This window comes from Mus caroli, unplaced genomic scaffold (genome assembly GCF_978045245.1).
Source record: "Mus caroli unplaced genomic scaffold, Mus_caroli_1 scaffold_11, whole genome shotgun sequence".
Lineage (NCBI taxonomy): Eukaryota > Metazoa > Chordata > Mammalia > Rodentia > Muridae > Mus > Mus caroli.
In genome coordinates, this window is record NW_028227266.1 from 56,185,660 (window position 1) to 56,201,051 (window position 15,392).

Here is a 15,392-nt window from a genome sequence, read left to right on the forward strand (position 1 = left end):
TCTTGGAGCTGAGCTCCAGTGCTCTTGGAGCTGAGCATCTATCTAGTCCAGTGGCTCTCAACCTGTGGGTCTCAAACTGGAAGTCGAATGACCCTTTCACAGGGGTCTCACATCAGATATATCCTGCATATCAGAACACTTACATTGCAATTCATTAGAATAGCAAAATTACAGATACAAAGGAGCAACAAAATAACTTTATAGTTAGGGGGTCAGCACAACATGAGGAACTGACTATATTAAAGGGTCACAGCACTAGGAAGGTTGAGAACCATTGTTCTGGTCTAAGAATTAGACATCAGCCAACAAACCAACACAAATATGAAATATGTAAACCCTAACGTTCAACGGCAGCATAGGGAGAACCTGATCCTGCACCGAGGGTGAGGATAAGGCGTCAGAGTAAATGACAGTTATGATGGAGAACTGGGGAGACAAAGAGCCTGGGCAAGGCTGCTCAAGCAAAGGCCACAGTGCCAACAAGGTGACAAGACGAGAGATTACTAAAGTCAAGGCTAAAGACGGTGAAGTGGGCCTTAGATCACGCAGATTCTCAATTCTATAATTAGGACACACACCCGGCCTAAGTGTGGGGGGATGAAGGCAGTGCCACACCCTGCCTTAAGTCACTCCAGGCTGTGGCGAGTGGATCGGAGTGGGTGAGCAGACTTGGAGGAGGCAGGCAGTGACGGCAGACAAGGGCAGGCAGAGAGAGTTCTAGATGCTGGATGGGAAGACTGAGGATGAGCTTTGGTAAAGGGCTGCAACAGGGAGCGACAGAGGGCAGGCGAGAAACAACCCGGCTCCAAGTGCCTAGCGAGGCCGTTTCTCTGAGAAGAAAAGTCAAAGAGAAAATGATTATTGGGGAGGGTATTAACTAAGAGTTCAGCTTTACCAGAGCTTGGGGAGTGGATGCAGAAGGATCCAGAGCCCAAGGGCAGCCCCAGCTACATAGCAAGCTGGACAACAACTTAGGTTACTTCAGACTTGAGTGCTGTTTCTTTAAAAATTGCTTTTAGTTGTTTTCCATGTATTAAATTTGAGATGTGAGTAGGATATCTATCTATCTATCTATCTACCTACCTACTTACCTACCTATCTATTATCTATCTATCTTGGTTTTTCTTTTTTTTTTTAAAGATTTATTTATTAGTATAAGTTCGCTGTAGCTGTCTTCAAACGCACCAGAAGAGGGTATCAGATCTCATTATGGTTGTGAGCCGCCATGTGGTTGCTGGGATTTGAACTCAGTACCTTTGGAAGAGCAGTCGGTGCTCTTACCCACTGAACCATCTCACCAGCCCCCTATCTTGGTTTTTCAAGACAGGGTTTCTCTGTGTAGCTCAGGCTGTCCTGAAACTCATGCTATAGATCAGGCTGGCCTCAAACTCAGAGATCCCCCTGCCTCTGCCTCCCAAGTGCTGTAATTAAAGATGTATACCACCACCACTGGTTGTGAATGGGATATGAATGAAAATGTTTAACAGGCAGTTGGGATTATATACACTGATCTCAGACTCGAAGCACAGATTCAAATAACATATATTGGAAATCCAAATAAAAGCCTCCCAAGGATGACATAAGCAAAGGCGGCTGAGAGTGAGACCTGGAGAACTAGGGGAAAAGAAAGATTACAGGGATAAAGAAAAATAAGCAGAAAGAACAGAATATTTCAAGGAAGGAATGGTTACTACTATCCAGCCCTCTTCTTAAGTATCAAATGAGGTCAGGGAAGCCTGGACTAGGTAATATGGAGGCCATTAGAAACCTTAGCAAGGGGCTGGAGAGATGGCTCAGCAACCGCTGAGCACTGACTGCTCTTCCTAAGGTACTGAGTTCAAATCCCAACAATCACATGGTGGCTCACAACCATCTGTAATGGGATCCAATGCCCTCTTCTGGTGTGTCTAAAGGCAGTTACAGTGTATTCGTATACATAAAATAAACAAATAAATCTTTAAAAAAAAAAGAAAGAAAGAAAGAAACCTTAGCAAGAATGAAAGGGCAGGGGTTCCTGTTGGAGTGCGTTGGCAAGGGTGATGAGATGAAAAGTAAGGTGCCCAAGTCCTCTGAGAAACCATTACTGGGGACATGCATGGCACAGGTTGCTTTAAAAAGCAAACTCACGTCTTCTCAACAATCACATGATATGTGGATTTGAAGACTACAGTATTTTCTTTTTAAGTTTGAGAGAAGATGTTTAATTGCAGAGAATGATTCAGAAGAGAGGAGTCTAAAGAGTGAGAAAATAGAGGGCTTCACTGAAGGAGCAAGGCACCTAACTCTAGGAGAGAGTGGGACCTAACCCCCCCAGCAACCCATTACGTAACACTCACAGATCCCTGTGCTAACCTCAGAAGCACAGCAGAGCACCATGGTTTATGTCTCCACAGCCTGGGAGGTCTCAGGGACTCTACAAGAGTTGTGCTTGGCCAGCTCTAGAAAACCTAGAGAACTGTCCTCAGATAGAAGTATCTTATCTACCAAGGCAGTAAGGACTGGGAATTAGAGCCTAAGAATCTAGGATTTAGTGACAGTTCAACCTAACTTTGGACTTTACATGCATTTTGCGAAGATCTTTCACATTTCTGTTTTTTCTTCTACCTTGTAGCTCCTATACAACAACCCCAAGGATGGCGGGAGAGGACTACCACTCCTCAGGAGAAGCTGTCTGCATGGGCTGAGCAGAGATGGCTACAGTGCTTGCTGAAAGCATGGTGACAAACAAGTGACCTAGAGTCACACTTCCTGCCTCTCAAAATCAAATCTGCCAGTAAATTGCAGTTGTAAAGTATCCGCCTTAATCTTTGTGGGTTAATGTCTGGAAGGGCAACCAAGCTCCTTCATAAATTGCCATAAATATCACAGGGCTGGGCTGAAGAGCCAATTAAGAGACCTCAAGTTCTAGAGCCCAATCCTCTCTCAAGCCCAGTGTATTCACTGTGATGACTACCAAAGGCCATAAACTCAAAATGGACTTCAAAAATAGAATTAAGCCGGGCATGGTAGCACATGCCTTTAATCCCAAAAAGACAAGAAAGAGGCCAGGTAGTGGTGATGTAGGTAGGCAGATCTCTGTGTTCAAGGCTACCCTGGTCTATATAGAGAGAGTTCTAGAACAGCCAGGGCTACACAGAGAAACCCTGTCTTGAAAACAAAACAAAACCCCCAAATCAAAAAGAAGGCATACACAGAAAGACCTGTTTCAAAAATCAAACAAAGCAAAGAAAAAATTAAGTAAGCAAGAACTAGCACAAAAGAAAACTGAAGGCTCCCAAACTCCTCAGCTACTGAGATGGAAGCAGGAACAGCAGCAGCCTTTGAAAGCACAGCCTACATTCTGCCTAATGAAACCACCAGCAGCAAGCAGAGTTCTGCACTCTAGCACTTTCAGCCAGACAGTTCTTGGTTAGGAGAGGAGAGCAAGGCTTGTCCAACAGTCTGTGGGGTGCTTAGCAGCCCTCATGGCTCTTAGAGGCTACTAGGAGCACTCCTGATTCCAGAGGCAGATACCACAACATTTCTTGACACTGCTAAGTGTCTGGTGGAGCAGTAAAAAGATCAGCTCCTACTGACAGCCACTGATCTAGACAGACTATGATTCCAGATACTGAGGGCCTGAAGACACACTACTGAGGAAGTGGAGAGAGCCTACCACCTTTTCTTTCTAGGCAACAGTTTAAACAAGTTTTGCAGAACCCCTCAAATGTTTTACATGAAGTACTTAGCAAGTATGTACCAAGCACTGTAGGTCTACTGATGGATCCACACCCAGAGGGATAGATCCTGGAGATCAGTTTGTCAGAGCATTAGAGGAAAAAGACAGATGTCTCACTCCAAGCTAATTACCCAGCGGGAATTAATCTCTCATAAGAAGACAAGACTAGCCTTGATTTTTGTTTTCCGATTTATTTACTTATTTTCTGAGACAGAGTCTTATGAAACACAGTGTGCCCTCAAGCTCAACTACACAGCTGAAGATTATTTTGAAATTTTGATTTTTTTTTTTAACCTCCTACATGCTGAACCGCAGAAATGTGTTATCAAGGGCACAATGTGTCACTGCGGACCAAGCTCGAGGTCTGAGCACTCTGCCAACTGAATCTCACCAGAGCCCAGTTTCCATTTCTGTGCTATTAGCTGCCCTCGAGTGCAATGATTTATTAAAACAAAACAAACTCTAAACCAAGCTGCTTCTTCTCAAGTAATCTTCCAGCACTTATCACCTTCCCACCTGCCTTGGGGCTTCCTCTGCATCTATCCCGCAGAGGTGCTGTCAGAAGGCTGAAAAGGCAGCAAACAGCTTCTAGGTGTTCAAAGCAGGCGACCCCATGTTCTCATTAACATGTGATGAGCAGAATTTAAGAAGGGTTATCAACTTTTCCGTTGCAAATTTTCTGAAATTAAGACTCTTCCATGCTAGAAGGGCAACTCTAAACAAAACCTTGTACAACACAAGGGATTGGGGGGGGGGGTCAATCTTTATTGAGCAATGAACCCTAGTAAATCTCAGTGGTCTGCACTGCAGAAAACCAATCATACACACACTGGCCCCGCATGCCTATCAAACGGCCCCTCATCTTCCTGCTCTGTGGAAGGAAGCCTAGCTCCATTAATGGGCTCAAGACAAAGCCTGTATTGCTGAAACCCCCACTATCCAGGCAGCAGAAGACCACCCCTAAAGGCAGCACAGCCCCCCATACCCCCATGCCGGCTGTGTGATCTCCTTTGAGAAAAGGGACACTCAGTCCTTTGTTGTCTTGTTTTACAATTATTTACTCTGCCCATAGAAATCCGGTGGGTTTAGAATGCTAGGTTCCACAGTTACCCATCTTCCCATCACCCTGGTGCCAGAGAATGAGCCAGGCCTTGAGAAGCAAATATTTTGCAAGGCTTGCTTTGAGAAGAGAATCCATGAGGTAATTTTGACTCTATGTGCTGTAAGCACAGGATTTCAGAAACAGCATAAGTGTACCACTCTCAAGTGTTTCAGTTTGCAAATACCTGCCCAGCCCTCACCGACTCCTGTAAAACATTTTTCAAGAATTCTCCACTATGTGTACAAAGGTGTGTGTGTGTGTTGGGGGGTGGGGTGGTGATCATCTCTTCTACTTTGGTATGTAACAGAATGTTGAGAAAATCATCTGTTTTAGAGTATTTGCATCACAGAACGGATTGGGCAGGGTTTGAGCTGACGTGGGGAGGAGTTAATTTACTACCTCCCACTTCCAACCCTACCTAGAGGCTGCTGCAGCACCCCTGCTAGGCATCTGGCTCCCTGAGGGAGGAGACTTGCCTGTAGCAAACACCCAGGGCACAAAGACTCTGCCCAAATATACGGTTAGAATAAAGGCTACTATAACTCATTAACAATTAAGATCCTGTGTCAACTGGGAAAGATCTTTGAATTGTTGCTGGAGCAAGTGCTACTTAACTTCCACTCTCCAAAAGTTAATTACTTAAAGAACAAAAGGCAGAAGAACAAAACCAGCCAGCCGGTCTCAACCAGCTTCAACCAGCCGGTCTCCAGGGCTGACTCCAGGTTTTTACAGGCTCTCTCTCAAAGCTCTGCTTTTAGTCTTCTGTCCAAAGCACAATTAAAAACATTAAAAAAGGATCTCATGCACATTACTTAGTCCTTTAAAGCCATGTTTAAGGGCTGGCAAAGGCACCTGCCTCCCTACCTCCTAACCTGAGTTGGATCCTGGCGGACAGAGAGAACTGAGGGCGACTCCTCTGTTCTCTGACCTCTACATGAGTGAGCACTGTGGCATGCACCCCCACACATATACCCACCCACCCCACACACCCCCAACCCCACACAATTTAAAGTTAATTAAAGCAAGGTTAAAACAAGGGAAGAGGATGGGGAAGGTGACTCATCTGGCAAGGCACCTACCACTAAGCAGCCTTGGTTCTATCCCTGAGCCCCACAGTGTGTGTAAAGAGAAAAGGAACTCCAGCACGTTCTCCTCTGATCACCATATCCGCTATAGCATGAATATTACCATGTACACACACCACAAACCAGAATGTAATAAAACTTTAGCACTTACACACAAAAACAAGTAACAGAGAAGCTCACAGACCAAGCTGAAAAACTAAATCTACAAGAGAAACAAGAAATGGCCTCAAAGGCTGTAAGACATTTGTCACCCATTGTCTCACCTTCTGTCCCAACAGAGTTCTTCCCTATATTCAGAAGGAAGGTAAATACAGAATGAAATATTAGGCTTAGCTACTCTGGCATTTGTGAAAACATTTTTGGCAGGTGTTCTGCCAACAGTCTATATTTAGTTTGTATGCCTCAGAAACTTAAATGAACTCAGAGTGTTTGAGCTGCCAACAGCCAGCCTCCAGAGCACTGAGCTGTGCAGCCACGGGGCAGCTGCCATACAGAATGCAGGGCCGGGCGCCCTGCCACAGCACACACGTGTGCACGCACACGCCAGTCCTGAAGAGTCTCTTTTTTCAAAGCTCTAATAGCTTGACCTCAACACCTGCTGCACTTCCTGAAGACAGACAGGCTCTGGAGCTCCACTTGTTACACACACACACACACACACACACACACACACACACAGGCTGCACTTTCTAGGAATGACCGCACACACAGAGGCTGGCCAGCTGCCAAGGCAGGGGGGGGGGGGCAGCAGCAGCCTCGGGCCTGAACTTTCCCAGCGCTGTAAGGGCGGTTCCCGCTACGAGCTGACTCAGCGGCCACCATGGAACAGTGCCAACCACACAGTAGTGCAGGGGCTGCCGGCAACTCACAGATGTTTTACTAACCAGAGAAATCAGCCAGGAGGCAGATCTGGGCTGGTGGCCAGCGCGCTGCTGTCGTGGAAGCTGGGATTCTGATTCTAGACTTAGCTCTGCTGCTACCTCAAGTGATCTGTGTCTCCCAGTACCTTCTCTGCTTCAAAGGTATGCCTCTTACGATGTGGATATTGTACGAAACAACTCCCACAGCACATCCGCCACGTGCTTGGTTACCAGACAGGCATGCATTCACATGGCTCACGTACTCTCTTAAAAACAGTACTGTTTTTAACCTTTGTGCCTCAGGATAGCCTAGTACTTACTCTGCACCCCTGGATGGCATCAAACTCATGATAATTGATTGCCTCAGCCTTACAAATTTGGAGTTTGTGAATATAAGCTATACTTACCTTCATTATTTTCAATCTACAGTTGAGAAAACAGAAGCTCAGAACAATTTAGAATGCTACCAGAAGATCCCTGACTAGACACGGAAGGGATGGGATCAGAACCTACTGCTGACGCTGCTGTTCTAAAACTCGAGCAAAAAAAAATGGCACAGGGCTCTATGAGGAAACAGGGCCTGACTTTTCAGCCTCCAAAGGACCTTTCTCCTTATGAGTTCCCAGGTGCCCTTTTGTGAGCTATAGCTCTTTACAAATGGCTACTGAGTAGCACCACTGGACCACACAGTAAATCTGTGATCTCAGAAAATCTAGGTACTAAAGGCCTTATCATAAATGTCCTGTCTATAGTGCCAGCAAGTCACCCTGGAACAATTTGTCATTACTCTCATACTCTGAATAGTGAAAACCTGCAGTGCAAGTCACAGAGAAACTACGAAGACAAAGACTTAGTTGAGAAGAGATTCCACAGGCTCCACCCTCCAAAATGATTCACTATTAGGACTCCACTGTCCGCCTATATAAAAAGTGTCCTACTAGCAAGCTGGAGGCCCTCGCATCCCTAGCACCTCTAGCCCCACCCTCCTGAAGAAACTAGTAAACTCCCCACAACTGAGACTGATATGCAATCAGGTTTGGAACTAATTTTAACTTTCTTTGGGTACAAAGGAAATTCTGGGGTCTCCCTTCCCTATTTCTAATCAGATAAACAAAGTCACGTCTGTAAGGCTCTTGAGAAATACGCATAAGTGCTTAATCTGTTATCTTCGACTTCTAAACAACAAAAGAACATGATCTTGGGTTTGCTTGGAGCTAAAAAACTCTTAGAGAAATATCTTTCTAGAAAACTAATTAGAACCATGAACTTCATTATTTAAATTCTTTTAGACAAGATCTCACTATAAAGCCCTGGCTGGCCTGGAACTCAGTATACAGACCAGGCTGGCCTTGAATTCACTGAGATCTGTTTGCCTCCGCCTACTGAGTCCTGAGATTAAAAATGTATACTACCACACCCAACGCTTTTAATTTTTTTATTATTATTACTATTACTATTCTTGTTATTATCTTCAGCTTTTTGAGTCAGAGTTCACTCTAAAACTCATGGTGAGCCTCTTCTTCCTCCACCTCCTGAATGTTGGAATTACAAGTGTGAGCTAACCACTTTGGTTCTCATATAGTTATAATGAAACACAGTTGTTATCTCATTCTTCCTTCAAAAAATAAAGGAGAGTCTTTAACAGAAAATTGGAATAAACTACATTACGAGTAACTTATATACTCTAGTACTTTGATGAAAAAGAACCATGGCTTAACTTTTTGTGGTCCTAGAAATTAAATGTAGGGTCTTACACTATCATGGAGCAACACCCTCAGTTCGAGCAAACAAATGCTGAGAAAAACGTCCTTGTTTTCATCCCTAGGTCAGTGATGTGGGGTGAGAAGGCACAGTTTCAGTTCGCACCCATCCTACACCCTCTGCGGCTGCCCTACAGGCACAACAAATGGGTTCTCACAGCAGAAAGACTGACCTGCTTAAGCTGCTCATCCAGACTCCAGCTCGGCTGTCCAGCTGTGGACACAGAGGGCGGGGCCTTGGAAGCATCTTTGGTATGGTCTTCTTTAGTCTGTTGTCCCTGTGGTGAAAGTCCAGGTACTGGAAGCAGGCTGGACATGGGTGTTGCTCTGGGTTCTTGGCGAGTTACTTTTTGCATGTGGAAATATTTGGAAGCAGCCTGGGCCTCTTTTTCAGCCACCTCTGCAACATCATCATCTCCATCTTCCAGGCCTCCTTCCTCCTCCTCAGGCTCGGAGTTCACGTTGCTCTGCTCAGACATTCGAGCCACCGGTGTGGCTGGTGGAACTCTGGCTAAGGGACCCAGAACAGAACTCCCAGAAGGTCTCCCGGGTGTGATGGAAAGGAGAGCAGGCTGCGTGCCTAGTTTTGAGGCATACAGGAACTGTGATTCTCTTGTCTGTGGTCCCTGCTTCTCTCTGGCATCCATCTGTAGCAGAGGCTGCTGTGGCTGCTTCTGCTGCTGCTGCTGCTGCAGAGGCTCCATTACTGTCTCAGGCTTCACCCACAGACTGGCATGGCTCTCAACCTGGGCACAGCCCAGCAGGCACACTGGGTCTATATTTTAAGTGTGTAACCAAAACCACAAGGGAGGAAGAGGAGGGGAAAATACTATGTAAAACAGGTATAAAAGAGTTTCTTTTCTGCAGTAAAGCTCTGAGAACTAAATGCTCCTAACCCTGACTTTCAGGATGAGTAACTCATATGGGTTGGAGGGTGGGGAGGGAAAGTTATAAAGAGAACAGGAGCTAAGAGGGGAAGCGGGGTGTGTGCAAATCTCAGTGGCCGCAGATTTAAGCATTTCAAAAAGAAAAAAGAAAAAGAAAGAAAAATTTACCCAGAAGATAAATTTAAGTCTGCTAATAACTGAGTTCTCTCTTACTCTCCACATCATCAAACATTTAACTACCAGGCTTGCACTGTACAGGGGTTTGAACTGTGAAACCGGCAATAACTATGAACATTGCAGTTAACGAAGGCAAAGAATGGCCCGGCTGCAAAAGAAAAGAATATGGCTTCTATTCCCAGACCTGCTGGAGAAGGTTACCACTTAGGGTAGACAGACAGAGTAGCAGGCAGACAGAATGACTCTTCTGATGGAAAAAGCAAGACCAAGCAAAGTGCTCTCGATTTAAACTTCACAAATTTCCCAGATCAAATTGCAGGGCAGCTTGTGGAGTGGACTGAACCAGGCTAAGTGGACATTATAGCCTCCCAAAGAATCCGGTTTCAACAACATGAAAGAAAGAAACATGCGAGGAGGGGGCGGGCGGGTCTCGAATTGCAAGCTTCCCTCAAAAACAAACGGGGGGGGGGGGGGGGAATTCCTCTGGAGATTTTAAAGTTAATTAATTTGAAACAGGTACCACTATTGTCTAAACAAGTTAATGTTTCTTTTTTTATAAACCACAAATAAATCTCCTCACATCCTCTTTCTTTCTGACTCACTTCTACTATATTTATTCTATGAGTGAAGAAAAGGCTTCCAGTCCCAAAGTACCCTGGGGGCAGGGTTATCTGCATTCTTGCCAATCTGTCTCCAAACACAAATCCCTTTCACACCCTTCCACCTCTAACCTTCCCAGGCTCCCCCTTCAACACACCTCACTTAAGTTATAGTTTCCCACAAGTCTTCCTCAGAGCAAATTTTAGGGTGAAGAGGACTGGCAACAGGGTTTGCATTTCTGTTTGCCACATGAAAGGGGAAGCGGCACTGTGCAGGTTGGGACTTGATATTTGCATTGTCCCAGTGTTTTAGGATTGTGTTGGAAGATAAGAAAATGTAACCTTTACCATCTTCAAAAATTCATGGGAGAACTAATCTCTAACAAGAAAAAAAATGGCTTTGATTTATATAAATTTTTACACGTTTAAAGAGTATAATTTTTAAAGCTGGGGAGGCGGGGAGTTCAAAAACCAACCAAAGCCATGCTAGACAAATCTCATTTTGTTTCTCAGAAGCACTTGGTTGTAGCTTTCACAGGCGGATAAAAGATTCCAATTCCAATTGGCCCCTTACTGCCTGTCCCTCCTCCTGGCAGTTTGGAAAGTATAAGTTATGCCCGAAGCAATACTTTCTTTCTGCGTTAGTTCTTATTCTGTAGGGAAGCCTGAAAGTTGGCAAAACTGTTCCTTTAAAATAAAAACCACTTTGGGGACAAAAGAAAAAAATACCAAAACAAAACGCACACAAAAGAAGAGCAAGCAATTCACTGGTCATTTAGAAATATTCGTATAATCTTTAAAGTCAAACAACACAACTGGAATATTTCAACCAACTCCTGCCAGTCATAGTACAACTGCTTCTTGTCTGGTTGGCACCATCTTCTCGGTAGGCTGTCCTCAGCAAGGGAGAGGGGTGTCCGATAGCGTTTTTATTAAGACAGAGATGACTCCGTTTTACAACTCAATTGGCACATCCTCCCGAAGAGTCCATCTCATCCCAATCCCTAAGCAGCCAAGGATTCAAACAATACTACTAACATCTAGAGAATTTACGTCTCAGAAATCTAACTTCATCTCTCCATCCCTCGATCGGGTTCTTAAACTTCCCGGACCTCCAAACCGAGAGCAACGGACTGCTTGCCGCTTGGGCCCGGCCTTGGTGACCATTTCCCTTACCTTCGTTTCTGGCTGCTCTGTCCCCGACCCCCTTCGAGCCCCTCTTTCCATTCTTTACCTCCTACCCAATGGAGCCCTATCACTTTTACTTCCACCAAGCCCCCTTTGCCAATCTCCCGGCTCTTCTCTAATTACCCCATCTAAGCTCGCTCTGAGGTTGCCCGGGGGCGGGGGGGGGGGTCCCCTTACCTTTCCCATCTCTTTATCTCAAACCACTCCTTTGGACACCGGGAGGACCAGGCTCCTCCCGATGCTCTCACTTTTTCTCAGCGGACCCCGGCTTCACTAGCCCGCGTCTCCCCTACACACCTGCCTCGGCTCCCATTTCGGTCCCCTCCACCTGCCACAGCCCCTCTCCCGCCGCGGCAGAAAGAACCACGACCCGCGCCGCTCACCTATGTGCAGCGTTCCGGGCTCGCGGGTAGGGAGGAGGCGGCCGCTCAGACCCCAGCGTAGCAGCTGAGCCTGCAACTCCTCCGCAGCTGGGGGCCACAGCCGGGGCGGGGCCCGCACCGGAAGCTGTGCTGCGGGGCCCGGCCGTCAGCCCGGGGCGGGGGAGGGGCAGGTAGGGGCGGGGCCCCACGATGGGGGGCGGGGCCCGAGGCCGGAAGCAGCTAAAAAGGGAACGAAGTGGGGGTGGGTGGGTAGTGCGAGACGGAAGTGACTCCTAGAGACCGCCCTCTGGTTGAAGCCGTGGGCGGAAGCCATTTAAGGCGGGCGGAGGCTTCGACCAATGGGAGATCACAGACGCAGAGGAGTTCCGGTGTGAGCGCTTTCGCGGGGAGTTGAAAAGAGCAGGACTGACTACAGCACACGGTTTTCTGGCTGCCGTGGTTGTGAATTGTTTGTAATAAGTGAAAGAAAGGAATAAAGAGTGTTAACTTTCAGCTAGTCTTCATCAAGCATTCTAGCCTTTTATTAGTTTTTTTTTTTAATTTCACTTTTTGGATTGAAATTTTCCTGTTCTGGAACACCACCTCTATCCATCCCCAACCTCACCCTGTCACAGGGGTTAATGTTTTCTTTCTTCAGGTTCCAAAGGTAGAAGCTGATTCCTGGCACCGCTTATACAATAAAACAACAAAACCTTGTCTTCTGGGACTCCTGACTCTGGGGAACTTCTGTGAATTTATGCATGCACCTCCTTGTTTTAACTTTCTCCCAACTGACCATCGTCCTTGATCCAGAGTCTATGGCTCGCTTAGTTTTGGGTCTTAAAACAATCCCAGCCAAAACCTAGAACTTATTGCCACTGGCTTTTCTTGTCCCTTCCCTTCTTTTCTTTCTTGAAAAAAGGTAGCTCACCTATTCAGCAAAAGTAGTTGACCATCAAGCTCCAGGAATCCTGTCTCTACTTCTGAAATGCTAGGATTGCAGGTGTGCACCACACCTGGCTTTTTACTGAGGCGTTGGATATCCAAATTTAGACCCTTATTCTTTGGTGCCAAGCTCTTAACTCACTAATCCATCTCAGTTCCTGATGAAGACTTTTATGGGTTTTTTTTTTTAAATATTTACTTGACTTTTTTTTTTTTAAAGATTTATTTATTTATTATATGTAAGTACACTGTAGCTGTCTTCAGACACTCCAGAAGAGGGCACCAGATCTCGTTAAGGATGGTTGTGAGCCACCATGTGGTTGCTGGGATTTGAACTCTGGACCTTCAGAAGAGCAGTCGGGTGCTCTTACCCACTGAGCCATCTCACCAGCCCCACTTTTATGGGTTTTTTGTTGTTGTTGTTTGTTTTGTTTTGTTTTGTTGAAGTCCTGGTCCCTTATTTCTTTTTTGTACACTAGGCCATGAATTCATATGGAATGGGCTCCAGCAGCTCTGGCTCTTTTCCGTTAGTCCTCACAAAGTGTGCTTCTCTGGGTTGCGCAGGCTGGTGCTTCAGCTGCACCCAGTGCCCTTCTCCTTGGCTTCCTTCTTCTGATCGTTCTCCTTCACCCGCTTCAGGAAGCTATCTCTGTTCTTCAAGTGCTTGATGTGCTCAATCCACACATTGATCCTCTTGGCCAGAATTTTGCCCTTAACTTGCTTGTTTACAATGATGCCCATGGCATGCTGGGTGACATTGTAGACTCTTCCGGTTTTGCCATGGTAGCACTTATGGGGCATTCCTTTTTGAACAGTGTCCATTCCCTTAATGTCTACAATATCACCCTTCTTGTAGATTCGCATGTACGTGGCCAAAGGAACAACGAACGCCATGTTTCCTAAAAGGCCTAGAGAACATATATATACTGGGTGACTCTCCTTTTTCCCTTTGTGTTCGTCATTTTGGCGAATTACTGGAAGATGGCTGCTGCAGCTGACTTTTTTTTTTTTTTTTTTTTTTTTAGGATTTATTTATTTATTATATCTAAGTACACTGTAGCTGTCTTCAGATGCACCAGAAGAGGGAGTCAGATCTCATTACAGATGGTTGTGAGCCACCATGTGGTTGCTGGGATTTGAACTCTGGGAACTTCGGAAGAGCAGTCGGGTGCTCTTACCCACTGAGCCATCTCACCAGCCCTGCAGCTGACTTTTATATGGTTTTATTTTATTTTATTTTATTGGTTTTTCAAGACAGGGTTTCTCTGTATAGCCCTGGCTGTCCTGGAACTCACTTTGTAAACCAGGCTGGCCTCGAACTCAGAAATCTGCCTGCCTCTGCCTCCCAAGTGCTGGGGTTAAAGGCGAGCGCCACCACCGCCCGGCTTATATGGTTTTAATTACTTTTTTTTTTTTTTTTTTTTTTTTTAGTTTGTGTGAGGGCACTGAGCCATTTCCTCCCTCCTTGCTCTAGAGATGTAACATGACTCTTCCTCAACTTTATCAGAAACTCCGATCTGCTGAAAGCCGCTGCCTTATCTCTTGCATATTAACCTCCTCTCCTTCTTTCTCATCCAGGATTCAATGGCACATCATTCCAACCCCAGTCTTTCAACCCCACCCTAACGTTCCCCCGAAGAGACTTACATAATTTTCATTCTTGTATCTTGTCATAGAAAATTATCTGGTTGAACAGATTGAGATCAAATTGTCCATTTAAAACGAATTCTAAGCAGCGGCTTCAACGTTTATTCTTCTACTCACTATCTCTATGAATCTCTGACTCTGTATTCACACACCACTTCCCCTGCTCACCTTACCGTATAAACACAGAAAATGTAGAATACCGTGAAATCTAGAAATCTACTCTGATGTGTTCCCATTCTGTCTTTCCATTTTATAAATTAGGCAATCAAAAATACCAACTTCCCTGTACATGCCTGGCCAGGTCCTCAGTTGAGTATTTGTTGATCAGTAGGCAAAACTCATTTCCTGCCTTCAGTGATCTTTACTGGTTCTGGAGAGAGAAAGCAAAATACATAGTGTCAGATAAGTGCTATGCAGAACAGAGCAGGCTAAAGATTAAACAACGGTGTCAGACAACTTCTATTTTTAGATGCTGGAGAAGAACTCATTGATAAGGAGCTCTTAAACCGAAATGGGGCTGACATGATAGGGGTGAGCCACATCCAGTGGATATTTAAAGAAAGAATGTTTGAGAAGAGGAGACAGCATATTTGAATGCTCTGAGGTAAGAACACACTTGACAGGTTAATAGGAAGGGAGAGACCAAGAATAACAAGGAAACATAAACTCATAGCAAACACACGTTTATGGCTGAATGAGAGGTAAGTAGTAGAGAGCGTTCATAAGGAAGTAGCCAGGGACTCAACCATGCAGACTACTGCAGACTATAAAAACAATTTTGCCAGTCTCTGCTAACACCAATGGAAAGTTTTGAGCCAGAAGGTCACTTGATCTTATTTCAGTCTCTAAAAGAACAATTATCACTGTGGCACAGAGAGTAGAGTATAAGGCTAGAGAGAGAAAAATAAAAGCAATAATCCTGAAGGAAGATGGTGGGGTCTTGAAGTCGAAGATGTCATTGGAGGTGGTGAGAAGTGGTCAGATTTCAGGTCTATTTTGAAAGTGAAGCTGCCAGGATTTGCTGGTATTCTGGTTGCCTAGGTCAGGGGAGAATCAAGAAAG

The 15,392-nt window shown here is 45.4% G+C and overlaps 1 protein-coding gene across 2 annotated transcripts in view; it reads right to left on the reverse strand.

Moving 5' to 3' along the window:
• Positions 1-11,857, reverse strand: part of Arid3b (AT-rich interaction domain 3B) — a 47,187-nt gene extending 35,330 nt beyond the window's left edge. Inside the window, exons 1-2 of one of the 2 annotated variants that reach the window (XM_021173050.2) lie at positions 11,760-11,857; positions 8,699-9,300 (exon numbers count right to left, since the gene is read on the reverse strand). In XM_021173050.2, the coding sequence (XP_021028709.1) occupies positions 8,699-9,229 (531 nt within the window). In that variant the 5' untranslated portion in view covers positions 9,230-9,300; positions 11,760-11,857. The other variant, XM_021173049.3, reaches the window with a different exon arrangement.
• Positions 11,858-15,392: the final 3,535 nt, after the last annotated feature.